The sequence below is a fragment of the Phocoena phocoena genome, chromosome 15 (genome assembly GCF_963924675.1).
Source record: "Phocoena phocoena chromosome 15, mPhoPho1.1, whole genome shotgun sequence".
Taxonomy (NCBI): domain Eukaryota; kingdom Metazoa; phylum Chordata; class Mammalia; order Artiodactyla; family Phocoenidae; genus Phocoena; species Phocoena phocoena.
The window spans coordinates 38,925,139-38,942,080 of record NC_089233.1 but is presented as its reverse complement, the minus strand read 5'-3'; the positions used below and the strand labels follow the sequence as shown (position 1 = coordinate 38,942,080).

At 44.8% G+C, this 16,942-nt stretch overlaps 1 protein-coding gene across 2 annotated transcripts in view; it reads right to left on the bottom strand.

The window, feature by feature from the left end:
* The window catches only part of PCSK2 (proprotein convertase subtilisin/kexin type 2), a 211,195-nt gene that overhangs the window by 46,786 nt on the left and 147,467 nt on the right, over positions 1-16,942 (bottom strand). For both annotated transcript variants that reach the window (XM_065891978.1, XM_065891979.1), the window contains one exon: positions 2,110-2,186. In XM_065891978.1, coding sequence (XP_065748050.1) covers positions 2,110-2,186 — 77 coding nt within the window. The remainder of the gene's footprint in view (positions 1-2,109; positions 2,187-16,942) is intronic.

The following is a 16,942-nucleotide window of genomic DNA, read 5'->3' as shown; positions in this document are numbered from 1 at the left end:
AGCCAATCAATATTTATTGAATGCCAGAAAAAAAATGTGATACTAGATCCTGATACCTCATAGCAAATCAGTTACAGCTGTGTTGCATATTATTGATGCTTATTAAATATGTATTATTTTCTACCTTTTTGCAGTTTGGGTTATTGTTGCTGCTGTGGCCGTTATTATTTTGCTCGGTCGTCTGTATTTCTCTGATTGCAAGCTAGGAGGAAATTACACTCCTTTTCCAAATTTCTCCACTGTGTTTCAAATACATAAACGGAGCACAGATACCGCATACAATTATCAAATGGTTCACGGTAGAATAAATACACTTGCTCTGCTGAAAAAGGAATAATCCTGCAAAATCAAATGAAGCACAGGGCGAGGAATTCTAGTATACAGGTGCCCTAAAAGCTGTTCTGCATATGTATGAAGTTTGCCTTCATAAGGAGTCCTTGGCTTGGAGTTTTAAGTATGTTCTTAAAGAAACGTACACTTGAAGGAAAGCAAGTTAACCTATAAGCACAGAGAGGAGATATGATGGTTTAAAGTGTGAGGAAAGCCCAGGGGAGACACGTGGCTATTAAACTCAGTTTCCCAGCCAAGGGGAACGTTCTCCTTGCTTGTTCTTGAGAGCACCCCTGGTCGAGCGTTTTATTTTCTACTTTCCACAGCAGTGAGAAGCCAATGATGGAGAGTGTGGCCTTTTCTGGGCAGGAATTGCCTCTGCGTTCTAACTGGCCTGTGTGGCAGGTAGTGTGGCTGCAGCAGCAGCAAGCCCACTGCTGGTCCGCATCGGGCAGCCCTTTCATTGGAGTTTCGGTGCCGAAACTAGCTTATCCAAGAGCCCCGAGTCTGCTGAGCAAAGATGGGGGTGTTGGGACTGGTGCCCAAGCCCAGAAGAGAACACCTGAAGAAACTGGCAGGCTGGAGGCTCAGACTGCCTGGGCAGTAAACCCTGCTCCAGCCAAGGGCAAGTGCTCAAGTCTCTCAGAGCTTCTGGGCAGCGGCATTCCTGGAGTGCAATGGGAGAATGGTCCTTGTCTAGGCCCCACGCCCAGTTTCCGACCCAGTCACAAGATCTCTCCTCTTTTCTCCTAGCAACCTGTCCAAACCTTTCATCCTCACCTCCTCCATGAGGCCTTCTCAGATTGCTGCCTTCTGCACCAGTCTCTAACTCCAGGACCAGTTATCCAGGACACCTCCTGAACACATCTGTACCTCAGTAAGAACTGAGTCAATTTTGATTGAACAAGCCACGTGCCTTAATTTCTTGATATTTCTTACATGTGATCAACAACTCAGGCAAGAATTTTACTCGGAGAAGAAAGAGACTGCATTTACATGTTTTGTAGCAAAACAGGCCAAAGAAAAACCACACTTTTGGATGAACCATTCATCGGGTAGTGTTGCCTAATAGGATGCCAAGAAGTATTTCAAACCCAGAGTTAACAATACTGTACTGCATATTTGAAAGTTGCTAAGAGAGTTGATCTCAGAAGTCCCCATCACAAGGAAAAAAGTTTCTTTATGTGACTATGTGTGGTGTCAGATATTAACTAGACTTACAGTGGTGATCTTTTTGCAGTATAAACAGATATGGAATCGTTATGTGGTACAGCTGAAACTAATTATACCTCAGTTAAAAAAATACCTCAAACCTCTGCCAATTATGCTTACTGTTTTGTCAAAAGGGACTACACGAGCTGTTATAAGGCTACAGCAAAACCACTTTTCAAAAACATATAGACACAGACCCCTGGGGCGAAAGAGCTCTCTGCAGTAGTTTCAACAGATCAAGTAAAACCCATGTGTTTACGATCACCTTGTGGTGGGTTGAGAAAGGGTTTCTTATTATTCCTATTTTCTTTTTCTCTTTAATAAGATGGCAAATAATTCCTAGTTCAACAGAACAAAATAGTCAAGAGATAATTCTAGAGGAGTGTTGCCATATTAAAAAAATCAAGAATTTAGAGAATGTAGCCACAAAGAAGGAAGAACAATCACCGTATAATTTAGCAAGGCATTGAGAGCATTTTGCTAGGGATACTTAAGCCTTAAAAACACAACAGAGCGAAATAAAACCCCACCCCTGATGTCCCGGACACCTCAGGAGGCCCCATTTACCTGTTAAACCAGTCATCTGTGTATCGAGGGTAAGGATAGGGGTCGTTGCTGCTGAAGTCGTAGCTTGCTTCGGCGTTCTGCAAAACACAAGGTGTGTCATTAGGTCATAAAGCCAGAGGCACGGGCGCGAGAGGATCCGAGAGATGCAGCCGTCTTATGTGGATGGTCCCTCCATGGAGGGCTATGTTAACATTCTCTCTGGACCAGCCCTTGAAGAGGTGACAGAGCAGACGTGCGTCCGTGAAGGATTCTATCCTCCTGTTATCCTCTTTTCCAGGCTCCCTCATCCCATCCTATTCCAGGCCCTCAAAGGGTTAGCAAATTTGCGTCCTGTGCTACCCAGGACTGTCTCCGTTTTAAGCTGAGTGATACTTGTGGGTCAGTGGGGCTCCCCCGGAAGCCAGGACTCTCGTTAAGCTTCCTTGGCATCGATGGCCAGAAGGATCTAGTTCTCGTGTCACAAGCGAGGCAGCCTCTAGAGTTTTCTTACTTTATGCAGAGCTCACTCCAGCTCCCTGCTTCAGGCTGACAGAGGCTTGTCTCCTTTACGTTTACAGGTGTTAAACCCAAGCCCCGAACATTGGCCATGATATCAACCTCATTTATTCACTCAACAAATAACATTGAGTCTAATATATGCCAGGGACTTTCCCAAGTATGGGACTACAATGGTGACATCCCTGCCCACATGTAAATTACAGCCTGGCTGTCGGGACAGACATCAATCCCACAAAAAATAGATAATTGCAAACAGGAGTCCTCAGCGCTACAAGATACAATGAGAAGTTTAAATTCTATTCAGTCCAATACCTCCAATTTTCCCATTGAGAGTCTTTCCCCACAGAAATCAATTACCTATTCACTTAAAGTGATTTCATGCTTTAATTTGTCCGTTTAGGTCTTCAGTTGGTCAGCCTTTTATTTTGGTCCATGATGGGAGATGGTCCCCCACCATCTGATGGCTAATCCCTTCCTTCCTCTCTGCCTGTCAGTTGCCCAGGTATGCTGAGCTCCGTGAAGCTCCTCTCTCCTCATCCCAACCTCCCTCCTTGGTTTTTGAGGTGTGCAACCAAGACCCCGGGTGGTTTCCTGGTCCGCAGTATACACTGGGCTGGGAAACACTGCGTTAGATACATATTCCAGCTGGGAAATTTCTCCATTCCGTGGGCCCTGAGACATTTTAGAGAACTGTGCTCTTTTATGAGTCAAAACACTTTAGTTTGTAAACTTAATGTATTAGTGGCATAATGGTTTTAAGAGCAAATTGACAAGTTCCATGAGTTTCTGTTTCCATTTGTTGGATAGCAAAGGGCCGTCAGTAGCTGGAATGACCAGAGTTGTAACACTAATTTATTTAAAAAAATGTGCTTGGGGCAGAAGTCACCTTGAAATTTGTTTGAAAAAATTTTAACTTAAAAGTTTTTAGCGTTATTGAGGTATAATTCTTATACAAGAAATTCCACACGTTTAAAGTCTACATCTTGATATGTGTACATTCATGATGCCATCACCACAACCAAGGTACTAAACATACCCATCACCTTCAAAATTTCCTTGTGTTCTTTTGTGTCTGTGTGTTCTTCTCCTTCTTTTTTTTTTTTTGGTACAAATATATAACATGAGATCTATCCTCTGAACATATTTTACAGTGTATAATACCGTATTGTTGACTGCTACATGGCAGAGGTCTAGAACTTATTCATTTGCATAACAGAAACTTCATACCCATTGAAAAACAATTCCTCATTTTTCCCTCCCCCACCTTTCTATTCAAAATTTGGACCAGTCACTTATCTTGGGCATTGAACATGGCTATCCTGTGTTCTAGAATCTAGGTCTTCCTTTAAATCCTAGTCTTTAGAGAAGATGTGTTCCTGTCTCCACTGTCCATAATTATTGGCAAATACCCAGGTCTGCTCCTCTCCACTTAGATCCCAAACTACCTTCATTCACCTTTAAAAGTTTAATTCTCTATCTGGGCTATAATCCCAGTCTTTGGGAGACCCTCTCAGATTTGGCATATTTTTTTTCTTGATGTTTCTTGAGCTATTTGGATCTCAATTCTTTTGAGGGATACTATTTTGAAAGTAACTTATTCATCTTCCCTAAGTATGTTCAATTAGCCCAATCTTCCCTGAATTTTTGAGACAAGAGCATGCTTAGGTAGAGCTGGTAGGGTTGGAATATTAAGAGGAACACAAGTTAATAGTTTTTCTTTGGGGTTTCAAAGCTGAGGTTGAAAGTTAAGTGATAGATCTGGAAGACTATTTGCTAGGCCTGGTTTGTTTCTCTGTAGAAGAAATTAAAATGGCCCAGTCTAAGGTGAATTGAATAGAAATTTTATTGAGTAGCACTTGTAGGGCCCTCAGAGGGAGCCCTGAGCGCTACCTCTCTCTTCTGAGTGTGTTGCTGGAGTGGGAAGGGGGTGTGTTGGGATGTCCAACCTCAGAGAGGTCTGGGACTCATCCCAGGACAGGGGCGTGGAGCTGAGGACCAGAAGTCGCCCCGTGAGGTGTCTTAGCTGAGGGACTCGGGGACGCCCCATTGCGTGTTCCTGTGATGCTCACTGCAGAACGGGAAGCAGCAGAATATTGTGTGGGAGGCTGGGATTAGTGAGAACACGACAGAGAGAACCAGCTGCCCTAGGAAGTCCAAGGGTCACAACAGTGAGGGTTCAGGCAGGATCTGCGTGAAGTGATGACCGAGGCCATTGGGGTGGGGATGCAGCAGTAGTTTTCATGGTGGACAGATGATGAGACGTGAGCTCCGGGAACCCGCCGCCTCTTCTTGATGCTGTGCTAGTCCTTTGAAGCTTGAGGGTGGAGACAGGAGGGTGGGAGCAAAACCCGTGTTGGCCAAGGACAAATTTCTACCATCAGTGCCAGCAGGTTGTTGGATAGAAATTAAATTCCACTAAAGGGCTTCCCTGGTGGCGCAGTGGTTGAGAGTCCGCCTGCTGATGCAGGGGACGCGGGTTCGTACCCCAGTCTAGAAGGATCCCGCATGCTGCAGAGAAGCTGGGCCCGTGAGCCATGACCGCTGAGCCTGCGCGTCCGGAGCCTGTGCTCCACAACGGGAGAGGCCACAACGGTGAGAGGCCCCCCCAGAAAAATTCCACTAGAGAAAAACAAAATCAGAAATGTCTGCACCTTTGTGTTTGCTGCCTAGGCAACTGACCTATTTCACCAGCTTTCCGCCCTGGCTCACCTTTCTTGTTCACAACTGTCACCTGCGGTCTGGGCCGAGGTCTTTAGCTCTGATTTCTGGTTCTGGAGAAAATGGCTTGCCGCGACATGGGTGGGGGCAGGGGGAGGAACTGGAGAGTTCAGACAGCAGGATTTGTTCCTGAGAATCCACGGGACTCTGAGACCAATTTTACAGCAAGAGGAAAGACCATGTATTGTCTGCAGTCAAATTCACCACAATGTTGAGTTGGACGAGGACTTAGGAACTCTAATTTTTTGTCTTTACAATGAATTTGATGACTAATGCTAATTCCTTGTGTAACAGTCTAGGCTGAGGCTGAGTATCAAGGAAGGCAAACAGGTGTTCTTTGGCTGTATGTTTTCCGGCAAAAAATCAAACGGTTTATAGCAAGAAAGAAGAATGAGCGATTTGTTGCAAGGGTTCTGTTTAGACTTTTAGAGCCCAAACTCGACGAGTCATTTCTTGATCTGAATTACAATGTCTTCGTCCATAAAACTGTTTGTGCCCAGGAATAAATTAAACTGGTCTTGGATTATACGGGAATTTTCTAAAATACCCATTAACATAGACAATCGGGAGGAAGTAGAGTCTCTGTAGATTTAATGCTCTGCTATCCTAGGCTAAGCCAGAGGTTTGTTTTGGTTTGAATTCTGTAACTTCGTCCTAAAATGCATTAGTCTATTTTCTTTTAGAAAATACTAGCTGTTTAGTGAACACAATTTAATCATTGATGATTCAGCATCAGGACGATTCAGAGTCACCATTAAGAACCTGAATTATCATTGCACCATTGTGGAGAAAGTAGGACGACTGGGCTGAATCCAAACTGACCTCAGGGCATCCCTGGAAGTTATTTCCAGAAGAGACTTCTGATAATGGCTCATTTTCTCTTTAAGAGTTGAGTGCAGGGGGAAAAAATCCCTCTAGCAATTAGTATTTCTAAGGCTTAGCGTCTGAACACTTGAATGCATACTCAGAAAGAAAGGCTAGATTAACTCTCAACAAAGAAGTTTAATAATTACAGATTTGGATGTTGTTTGCGCTGCCGCACTCTCCCATCAGATGGCCTGCCCACACACTAGGCTAAGTAAGGACAAGGGACTTACTTATTTTCATGAAATCTTCTGACTCCGTTATATCTGAGGTGCTGCCATCAAAGGCACAGGCTGACATGGCACCTGTCTGATGCTATGGCCGGTCTCACCTTGGAAACTGGTGGTGGACCCAGTGGCAATCATGTTTGTTGCTTTAACATTTTCAGAGGAGCTTCTGAGCCCCTTGAGACTGAACTCAGCTCTAGCACTGCTACCCTTAACCCTCAGATCTGGAATTTACTGCCTCTGGGACAAGTGGACTTTCCTTGCTGGGTAGCACAAGACAGACGTATCTGCAGGTGTCAGCTTGAAGTAGGGGAAGGAAGAGAGACATTAAATCAGACAGATCTGGTTTTGAACCCAGGCTATTTGGTCTTGGCAAAATTCTTATTTTCTGGAAACTGAGGTTTTCCTCATCTTTAAAATGCAGATGATAGCAGTGATTGAGAGTCCGCCTGCCGATGCAGGGGACGCGGGTTCGTGCCCCGGTCCGGGAGGGTCCCACATGCCATGGAGCGTCTGGGCCCGTGAGCCATGGCCGCTGAGCCTGTGCGTCCGGAGCCTGTGCTCCACGACAGGAGAGGCCACAGCAGTGAGAGGCCCGCGTACCACAAAAAAGAAAAAAAAAAAAAAAGTGCAGATGATAAAACAGTAACTGCTTGGTTGCTGTGAGGATAAAAGGAAGTAAGGGATGTGGGCCAGCAAGCACACCGTGGATGATGTCTCACCTCTTTCTTCTGCTTTTGTGTCCTCTACTTTCTTTGATCACCTACGGCAAGAGTCACAAAATATGACCCAAAGGCCAAATCTGGCCCACCACTTGTTTTTGTAAATAAGGTTTTATTGGGACGTAGTCGTGTCCATATGTTTATGGGTTGCGTAGTGCTGCTTTCACAATATAACAGCAGACTTAAGTAGTTGTGGCAGAAGCCTACCAATCTTAGAATATTTGCTCTATTTTATAGAAAGTGTTCCTCAACGCTTGACTGACGTCCTAGGCCTTTGGGCGCCCAGGCTGCCTGCTGATAGCCTGCGGCTTGCGCTACAGCATCTCACCCAGTCCTGCCTTCCTAGGAGGCTCCTAGGAACTAACCTCACTATGTTGCTAAGAGTTTGAAGTTTACCTGTCCTGGGCCTCACACCAATCAAAAGTAGGTTATCAGGTGTTCCTGTGCCCAGAAATGGGGGCTCAGCCCACTTGTGGAGGCCATGAGGGCATCCCGTTGGGATGGCGGGGAAGCCCCACCATTGTCCCCACCGCCCCTCTGCCCATCGCGGGTTGAAGGCTAGTCCTAGGGGCACCGACCCTCTAGTTCATCTGTCTTTCCATCTACAATTATCCTGTCCGTGCCCATGGTCAGAACATCACCCTTGGCAGGTGTTTGCAGTAAACGGCATGTGCCCAGGTGATATGGGCACGTGTGGTGTCTGCTACACAAGGGCTCACCCATCTTTCATTTTTAAAACTGATGTTGCTTCGACATTCTGACAATACCAGTCTCTCATAATAGGCCAATGTATTTAATATAAAGGTCCGTTGGTGTGATTGAATTTTTTAGAGCACTAAGGAGCAAACTCTGTGGTCTGACTATAAAATTAGGCAAGTGGCATTTTTTTTTAACATCTTTATTGGAGTATAATTGCTTTACAATGGTGTGTTCATTTCTGCTGTATAACAAAGTGAATCAGCTCTATGTATACATATATCCCCATATCTCCTCCCTCTTGCGTCTCCCTCCCACCCTCCCTATCCCACGCCTCTAGGAGGCAAGCGGCATCTTTAATCAGGGCTGCCTTGCACAGCTGTGCAGGTCAAGCCTTCACAAGCAGCCACGCCCAAAGGGGGCAATGAGGGGCTGCATTGGACTCGCAAGCCTGCGCCCTGGGGAGGGGCTTGAAACACTAATCGGTCCGCCTGCCTGGAGGAGCCACCCTTTTCTCATTTGTCTGCCCAGAAGGGGGCACATTTTCTAACCTGTTTGCCCAGAAGAAGGTGCTATTTTGCAATTCACCCACTGGAAAGGGGTGCTTTTTTCAATTTCACAAGAAGGCACTTAAGTACTAGCGTGTCTATGAGCCACGGCAAGAAATGCGTCTCCTAGTCACAGTCGTGTACAAGCCCAGACCGCAGAGAAATTGAACCAGGGAGACAATGTGGCCCCTGTGAGATGCCAGGTAATACCAGACTCACATAATATCTCAGGCAATAGGAATTTGTGACTATGGGTACAGCATGGCATGGGATGCGTTGCCAATGTAATCCCACAGCTATAGGCACTCAGAACAAGAAAGTACATTGCATATGTCCCTTTGTTCCAACTTGCTACTTTTCCGAAAGGCGTTTAATCAAATAACCCAGCTAGGAGCTGTGTAACATTATTAGCTGAAATTTCACTATGCTCACGGACTAATGAAGCGGGAATGAGCTTCCCCAGATAGGCTCTCAGACTGCAGCCATATTGCCCCAGAACAAAGCTCCTCTGGATGGAAATTGAGCAGCAAAAGGGCCCAGTCCACTAGAGCCGAAAGAATTTTGCTTTGCATCTACTTGCACTTAATACGGTCACGGTGGAAATTTCCCGACTGTGCCTATTTTGATTTTCCTCAAATAATTCTCCCACATGCACTGGCTTAATGACAATGTTCAGCTCATTTTTTACTAAAACCAGCATTAAAGGGATTTATGTCTATCTTAAGTCTGGCTGTAAAACTTAATGAAATTTAACATTTCTCCAGCACACACACACACACAAAAAGATGCATAGTCAGAAAATTGTTTGAAATCTTTCTTCTATACTCCTAAGATTTCCAGAGTCATGTGTTTTTCCAGGGATGGAGTGTTCTCTGTGGATTTGACACCCCTTACCATCACCTCTTTCTTGCTCCTAGACATTCCAGCAACTTCTCTAGTCACTGGATTACTCTCCGGGTGAGAGAAGCGTGATAGCCAGGCCGGGCAGGTACCACCAAGCCTAAGCCACGTCCTGGACCTCTGTGCTCTTTAGTTTCCAAAGCTGAGCGGCTCCATCCTTTGGCCCTAATGTCACTCTTATCAGCCGATCTGAGGGAGGCTCTGAGAACTAAACATAATAGGAGGTAATAATAATAAAAATATAAATCCCTAATGGTTGCCGCAGCGCCCTAAGTTAATAGAGTGCCTTGAAGTTTTTCAAAGCAGGTTACGTTCTCTTATTTTATTTAATATTCTCCAAAACCCTGTGCGGGTAGGAGAGCAGATACATTGAAGGCAGAAGTGGGGCACTTACTACCTCTAAGACACGGCCAAGCAAGCCCCTCTGGATGGCTTTAGAGCTATCTCTGCCTGCTCGCGTCTTCTTAGCCCGTCTTACTGCTTCGGAAGGCCAACGAAGCCTGTCTTAGGCTAGATTGAGGCCAGTTCCCACTCATGAATTTTAATAGCTGCCCTAAAAGCATGAATTCCTGGGGCCGAACCGATGCATGGAGGAGAAGCTGCCACTCGTTGTGATTAACCTCCAAGCGCTGACTCTGAGACGGGGTCCAACACTTGTTTGGGAAAAATTTGCATCCTTTTTTTTCACCAGCTGACAACTCAAATTTAGCGTTTCCTTCAATTATGGTTGTGGACTACAGGCCACAATATTACTAGCAGTACCTGAGAGCTTGTCACCAATGTGTACTTTCATACCGCGTTAAAACTATTACAGATTTGCTGAGATATCTTTTCTACTCACTCCTACCTGGCACTAGATTTTGTTATTTAATGCATTTATAAAGAGGGATACATACTACTGTTTCACAAAAGTGTATTTTTAATCTTTTGATAACACTGTTTCAATATAATTGCTTTTCCTTGGTTATCCTATGCATTTTGTTTCATGAATTTAAAATATTATCCTGAGTATGAGAAGAAAGACATGCTTGTGTGCATAGGTAGGTGGTGTGCAAATTGGTGTAATCTCTTCAGAGAGAAATTTGGCAATATCTATCAGAATAAAAGATGCACAGACTCTTTGACCAAGCGATCCCACCTGTAAGAATCTCTCCTAAGGGTATACTTGTACGTATGTGAGAGATTTGTGTTTAAATGTGTTCACGGCAGCATGATTGTAAAAGTGAAAGACCAGAAATGGCTCGTGTCCCACATGGGGGATGACGTAAATCAATGATGGTGCAAAACTGCAGTCCCAGCAAAGAACAAGGTACATGGCCTGCAATGTGCTCCTTCCCAAGAAATATTAAGTAAAAAAGACAATGTGTAGAACAGAGTGCATGGTGAGCCCCCATTAGCATAGAAGAGAAGGATACACTTGATGGTAAATGCATAGTATTTCTGGAAAGATACACAAGAACCTTTTTATACTGCTTTGTGTCTAGGGAGAGGCCCAGGGCCTGGGGTGGAAGGAAGACAGATTTCATTGCATTGCCTTTTGTTTGTGTATTTTTCTGGCATAATAATAACAACAGGTAACACATATTGAGTGCTTATTTTGTGCAAGGGGCTCTTTTAGATGCTTCGTCTGCGTTTGCTCCTCCCTGTGACGTCCTTATGTGGTAGTACTCTTGTTATCACTCTCATTCTAGGAGCAAGGAGCCTGAGTGAGGCACAGAGAGCTTGACTATTTCCCCTGAGGTCACACAGATACAAAGGGGGCACAGCAGGGACTTAGACCAGGCAGTCTGGTCCCGGAGGCCTCTCCCCTAACTCCTCAGTCTTGCCTCTACATTAGAATCACAATGTCACATTCCGCGTATGTTGTTTAAAAGAAAAGCAACCAGCAAATAAAAAAGAATAATTCAGTGGGTTTATTCCCTGAAATGTCAATGGGTCATTCTGTCCAAATCTAAGCATATGAACTGAGATAGGAATTTACCTCCCGACCCTGGGACACACTTCACTAAAGAGCTGGGAAGCTCATCTCTTACTTTGTCTGATCCATTCATTTGATAACAGCATGGTTTTATTTAGTGACTTTTCTATCCAAGGCTTAAACCAATAAATATGCCTCCAAAGAGAAAGCTAATTCCCCTGCTCTTGACAGCAAGGTTCTGATTTTCTCTGCCGATGATGCTGTTCCTCTTAGAAGTAGGAAAACAAACATCACCTGTTTACAGACAAATCACATGGATGACTGGATTCCCCAGAAACTGAGATCTAGGAAATACTTCCTTTTTTGCTCCAGAGCCCCATCTGCACTAGTTGGTGACCCTTGGGTTTCTGGGTGCAACTTGAACTTCATTGGCTGGGAATGGTGTTCCCTGAGGTGCTTGCACGTGGTGCCTTCAATACCTGGCACTGCAGAACTTGACTGTGACTCCTTGCAAAGCACCCCTCCGATCCTTCTTATTATGCCAACGACAAGCCTTCATTAAGTGCACCCGTGTCTTTAATTCCTCCCTGTTCCTTGCTAATCCATCTTCTTATCTGACAGGGGCAAGTGTTGGCAGGCAGCAACATCCAGCTTGAGTTGCTTTCACTGTATTTATTTTGACAGGTACGTCTATATATGTTGAGGGATATTGGCTGTTTTTCTATTTGAAACAGTGATTTATAGTTTCCCTTTAAAATACATCCATCTGTGTGAAAAAAGTGAGTCAATTTAAGGAAACATGCTAGGTAAGTAATAGCACCGATAGCAAAAATTGTGAAAGTGTATTATGACTGGTGGATGACTGGGAAACACTGGAATAAAGAGATGGTGATGTTTATGGCTTTGACTCCTCTAGTCACCAGCAGATCCACCCTAAACAGGGGCTCGAGAACTGAGTGTCTATTGGGGGGGTTTGTAAGAGTAACGGAAAAAACTTTCTGTCTTCAGGTTTCAGCCCTGTCAGTTGTCATTTCAACATTGTGAATTCAATCCTTGACAGTGTGTAGACTGTTGGCCTTTGAAGGTGTTCAATCATTCATGCATTCGGCCGACCATTTATTTTTTTCATGGAACACATATTTACTGAGTACCAACTATTTACCAGGCATTGTGCAATAGCAAGTTCCCGTTGGAGCAGAAGATGCCCTTGGCTGGGGTATCTTGCCTTTAGCCCTCACAAGCTAATATATATCAGCCAGGGACTGACACCTGAGGTTCCGATGAATTTATTGGCTAACAGTGGTTCTCAACTCAGGCTGCTCAATAGAATAAACTGGGGAGCTTTTAGAAATATGAATACTTGGGCTTCCCTGGTGGCGCAGTGGTTGGGAGTCCGCCTGCCGATGCAGGGGACACGGGTTCGTGCCCCGGTCCGGGAGGATCCCACATGCCGCGGAGCGGCTGGGCCCGTGAACCATGGCCGCTGAGCCTGCGCGTCCAGAGCCTGTGCTCCGCAACGTGAGAGGCCACAACAGTGAGAGGCCCGCGTACTGAAAAAAAAAAAAAAAAAAAAAAAAATTTGAATACTTGAGTGACCCCTAGATTTTGATTTAATTCATCTGGGGTGGGGCTTGGGCATCAGTAGTTTAAAAAAGGACACACAAACTCTTCAGGGGTTCTGATGAGACAAGGTCGAGAACCACTGAGCTGACATCTCTGTTCACTCCTCAAGTTCTGGCCCCCCTGCTGCTTACGGTGTGGTCTGTGGACCAGAAGTACTGACATCACCGGAGAACTTGTTAGAATTGCAGGAATTCAGGCTGCACCCGAGATTGGCAGAATCTGAATCTGCGTTTTAGGATCTCCAGGGAATTCATGTGTGCACACTGATTCTTTTATTCATCAAACGAGTGCATGTTTGCCTTTGGCCCGTTCACTTCCCCTTAATCTCCTACTTTCCTTCCTCCCTCTTCTTCCTAAATTCTATAACAGAAAGAAATTGAATTTGATAAGCCATTCATACTTTAGCATGGGTAAGTTCAGTACACTGCCCTTCGCAATATTATTCGTTTTAACAGAAGAGCATGGACATTGGAAAAACTATAGTTCTCAACCTCTAATAGCAGAGATTGAAGGGTGGCATTTTGGGAGCATCAGGAACTTCTTGGCATCTCTTAGGCTGAAGTTCTTTCTATGGAGGAGTTCAGTTCTAAGAACAGAGCTGTTGCAATAAATTCCTTTGGTTGGGAAGGGAAGGCCTGATGAACCAAAGAAAACAAAAGAAAGCAGGATAAAGTGTGGCCATTATGTACAATATTACTGGATTCCCTGTGCTCCTGGCAGGTGAGGGCTCTTGGGGCAGTGGGGAGTTGATTCTGCAAGAAAGGAGAGTAAAATTCAGAGTGAAGGGTCTCCTGCTGTTAGATCAATTTTGATGAATATTAAAGTTTGAATTATTTTTGCCTCCTACCGCTTAAAATAAAGTTTCTGTCAAAACTTTAAAAATACATGCAATTATAATCAAACTAAATGCCAAGCCATTTTAACAGCAATAGGAGTTAAAACATTAAACAATGTGTTTATATTATGATACATACCTATCTCTATGCCTTGCCTCTATTCCTGAAAAGAAATGATATGTTTCCTGGATCCTAACAAATGGTACAGACAAGCTAAAGTGAACAGTATAGCAAGACCTAATTTGGATTTGGTAAAAATGAGGGTGCACCCAGGTAATGCAGGGATGCTGAGATTCTGTGCTCGGTGCTCCGTCTTTCCTTGGCCTCACAGTCCGAATCTGCGTATGGATTCAACTTGGAGCCAATCCAAGCTCCTGACCTTCACGCAAGCGAGTACCCTAGAACTGGCCAGTCCTCTCAGCTCTGGGCCAGCCCTGCTGGATTCCTCCACAGCCTTTACTGCTGAGGTCTCTCTGTGCCCCCCACAGTGACAAAGGTGACCTTGAGCAAGTTGTCTAAAGGCAGCTCTGGGCAGTGATAGGAACCTTCATCAGTTTAGTGCCCACCACTCCAGCAGAGGAGAAGAAAGATGGGGGTTTAAGAAAGGCAGTTGAATTTAGCCTTAATGATGTAATAAGATGGTAAGGAGAGCGATTGCGCTCCAGGGCCCCGGACAGAAGCGGGGCAGCCAACAAATGGGCTCAGGTAACTGCTCTTACGGGCCTCCCCGGGTGGGAGATTGAAGGGGTCAGGAGCGGCTGGCTAAAGGCAGTTCGAGCCTGATTTGCGCAGTTCCACAAAGACTGAGTGTGCTGTCAAGGCCCTGCGATAGCAGCCCTGTAAATCAGCACGAGGAGAGAGAGACCCAGTTCTGGGGTCTGAATTTGCACTGTCAAGGGGGCCAGGTACAAGTCAATTTGTGTTTCTGTCTCCTGTGACTGGGGGCCCTACGATGCTGCAGAGATGCTCAAAGCTGCTCCTCTGTTTCCTCTTTGAAGGCTCTGCTTGCCTTGGAATGGCTGCCGAGGTCAAGGCCACTACCTTTGAGTACCCTCCCCGTGCGACCGATTATACAACTTCAGCATCACCTGCTTCTCTTTTTTCCAGCCCTAAAAATAGCAAAGATGAGTTCGCTGATAGCTGAGTCACCTCTTCGAAGGAGTTGTTCTGTCCAAATATTATTTATTGGAGACTTTGTCTTAAACACATTTACACAATGTTTTCCTTCTGTCAAAGGCATAGCTCTGTGAGTAATAACTGTATCACGCAGGAGTCTGTTGCTGTTACACATACACCTGTCAGTTTTATGTATAAACTAAGTGTGTGTATAATTCAACACAAACTGAATTCAGTTGAGCCTCACAACAGTTTTTCTTTCCTTTTCAAAATTAAAAAAAAATTACTGAAGTATAGTTGATTTACAGTGTTGTGTTAATTTCTGCTGTACAGCAAAGTGACTTAGTTATACATATACACGTATTCTTTTCCATTATGGTTTATCACAGGATATTGAATATAGTTCCCTGTGCTCTGTAGTAGGGCCTTGTTTTTGTCTCACAACAGTTTTGAGAATTGAGAATTGTAACCTCCATTTTACAGATATGAAAACCGAGGCTCAGGGAGGCTATGTAATTTGCTCAAGGTTTTCAGCTAGAAGTGGTTGAGTTAGTATCAAAAATTAGGACTTCTGATTCAGACTCATTCTCTCCTTTCTGTAGTGCATGGCATCTACAGCTCTTTCCTATGATAAAAAATAAAGAAAAAAATTATGAGACTGAGCACTTTGGTTGTCCCAACGCCCTTGGAACTGAGTGGTGGGAGCATTAAGACCTAAGATATAGTAAATGGCAGAGAGATGGGGAGTGGGGACCCCAAGGCTTTGGATTGTTACGCAGTTTCAAATCAGTAATAAATCAAACTCAAAAGCTTGTCAGCACCCTTCTCTCTTGTCCCTTTTTGCTTCAAAGAGCTAATCTCTGCTTTGGTGATTCTTTTTAGGATAACCTTGCTAAGAGGAGAAGATGGAAAGAGAGTGCTGTGACCTTGGGAGATAAGCAAAGAGGATGATGAGGCACGTAAATATCTCAGTGTTTATGGCTGGAAAAAAGCGAAGTGGATCAGTTCCCTTTCACGAAGAAGTTGTTTGAATCTTACCTTTGAACGAGACCAATTTTATGTTCCCAGCCTATGTGAAATGTGACACAAAAAAAGGACGGATCCCCCACTGTTCTGGAGAAAGATTAAATGCACTTCTGGTTCCTTTCACAGCTATTCATCATTTTAATTGGTTTTGAAGCCAAAAAACTTTGACAGCATTTGTGATGGGAAGCCAACTTCATAATTCATAACCTATGGAAAAGTGATTACAGCCTTCATTCCGAGGCTGTGCACATACCTTATTAAGTTGCTACAAGGATCAAACAGCAGAATCCACATTGATCACACAATCTGTGCACAGGGGTTGCAGCAGTTGAATTTTGGACACTAGTCCCTTGGGAAGGAAAATACCCTGCTGTAGACCTTTTGGGGACAACGTGCCCTTGACTCATGGTGTTCCTCGCCACCATCGCTGTTCCCGGCATTCCTAAGAACCATGACAATGCTCATCTGGCCCCCTGACCCCCTCCCCGCCACTCCAACAATTCCCCTTCAATTTCACCCCAGCATCTTCCTTCATCTTCTCATAACCCAGAACAGTGACTCTGCTGAAATCACAAAATTCCCCATTTCATTCTCCGCCCTCCACTGCCTGTTCCCCAACTTCTCTCCTTCTTTAATCACCGAGATGTTTCATCGGGGCCTGCAAATCCCTCGCCCACTCCACTTTCTTATTGCCACTTCTCCATCCCATTTCGCACGCTTTCTCTCAACACCGGGCTGCATCCCCCAGAGTTTTTGGGGTCAAGTTCGTAGTTCTTAGCTTCACTCCCAAGGCAGTTCATGATCAGCCTTTTACCAGTTTCTCTCTAGCTCAGGGGTCACCAACCTTCTCCTGGAAGGCCCAGACAGTAAGTGTTTTAGGCCTTGTGGTCTCTGTCCCAAGGACCCACCTCTGCCGTTGAAGTGGGAGAGCCGCCCTCGGTGACATGTAAACAGATGGGCATGGCTGTGTCCCTATAAGCCTTATTTACAAACAACAACAGCAAAAAGGTGGTGCGTGGGTGGGCTGTGGTTTGCAGAATGTTCTTCTTGTGAGTTAAATGCGTCTCCCAAAAACCTAACGCCCACACCCCACGTGAAGGTGACTTTATTTGGAAATGAGGTCTTTGCAGATGTAAACAAG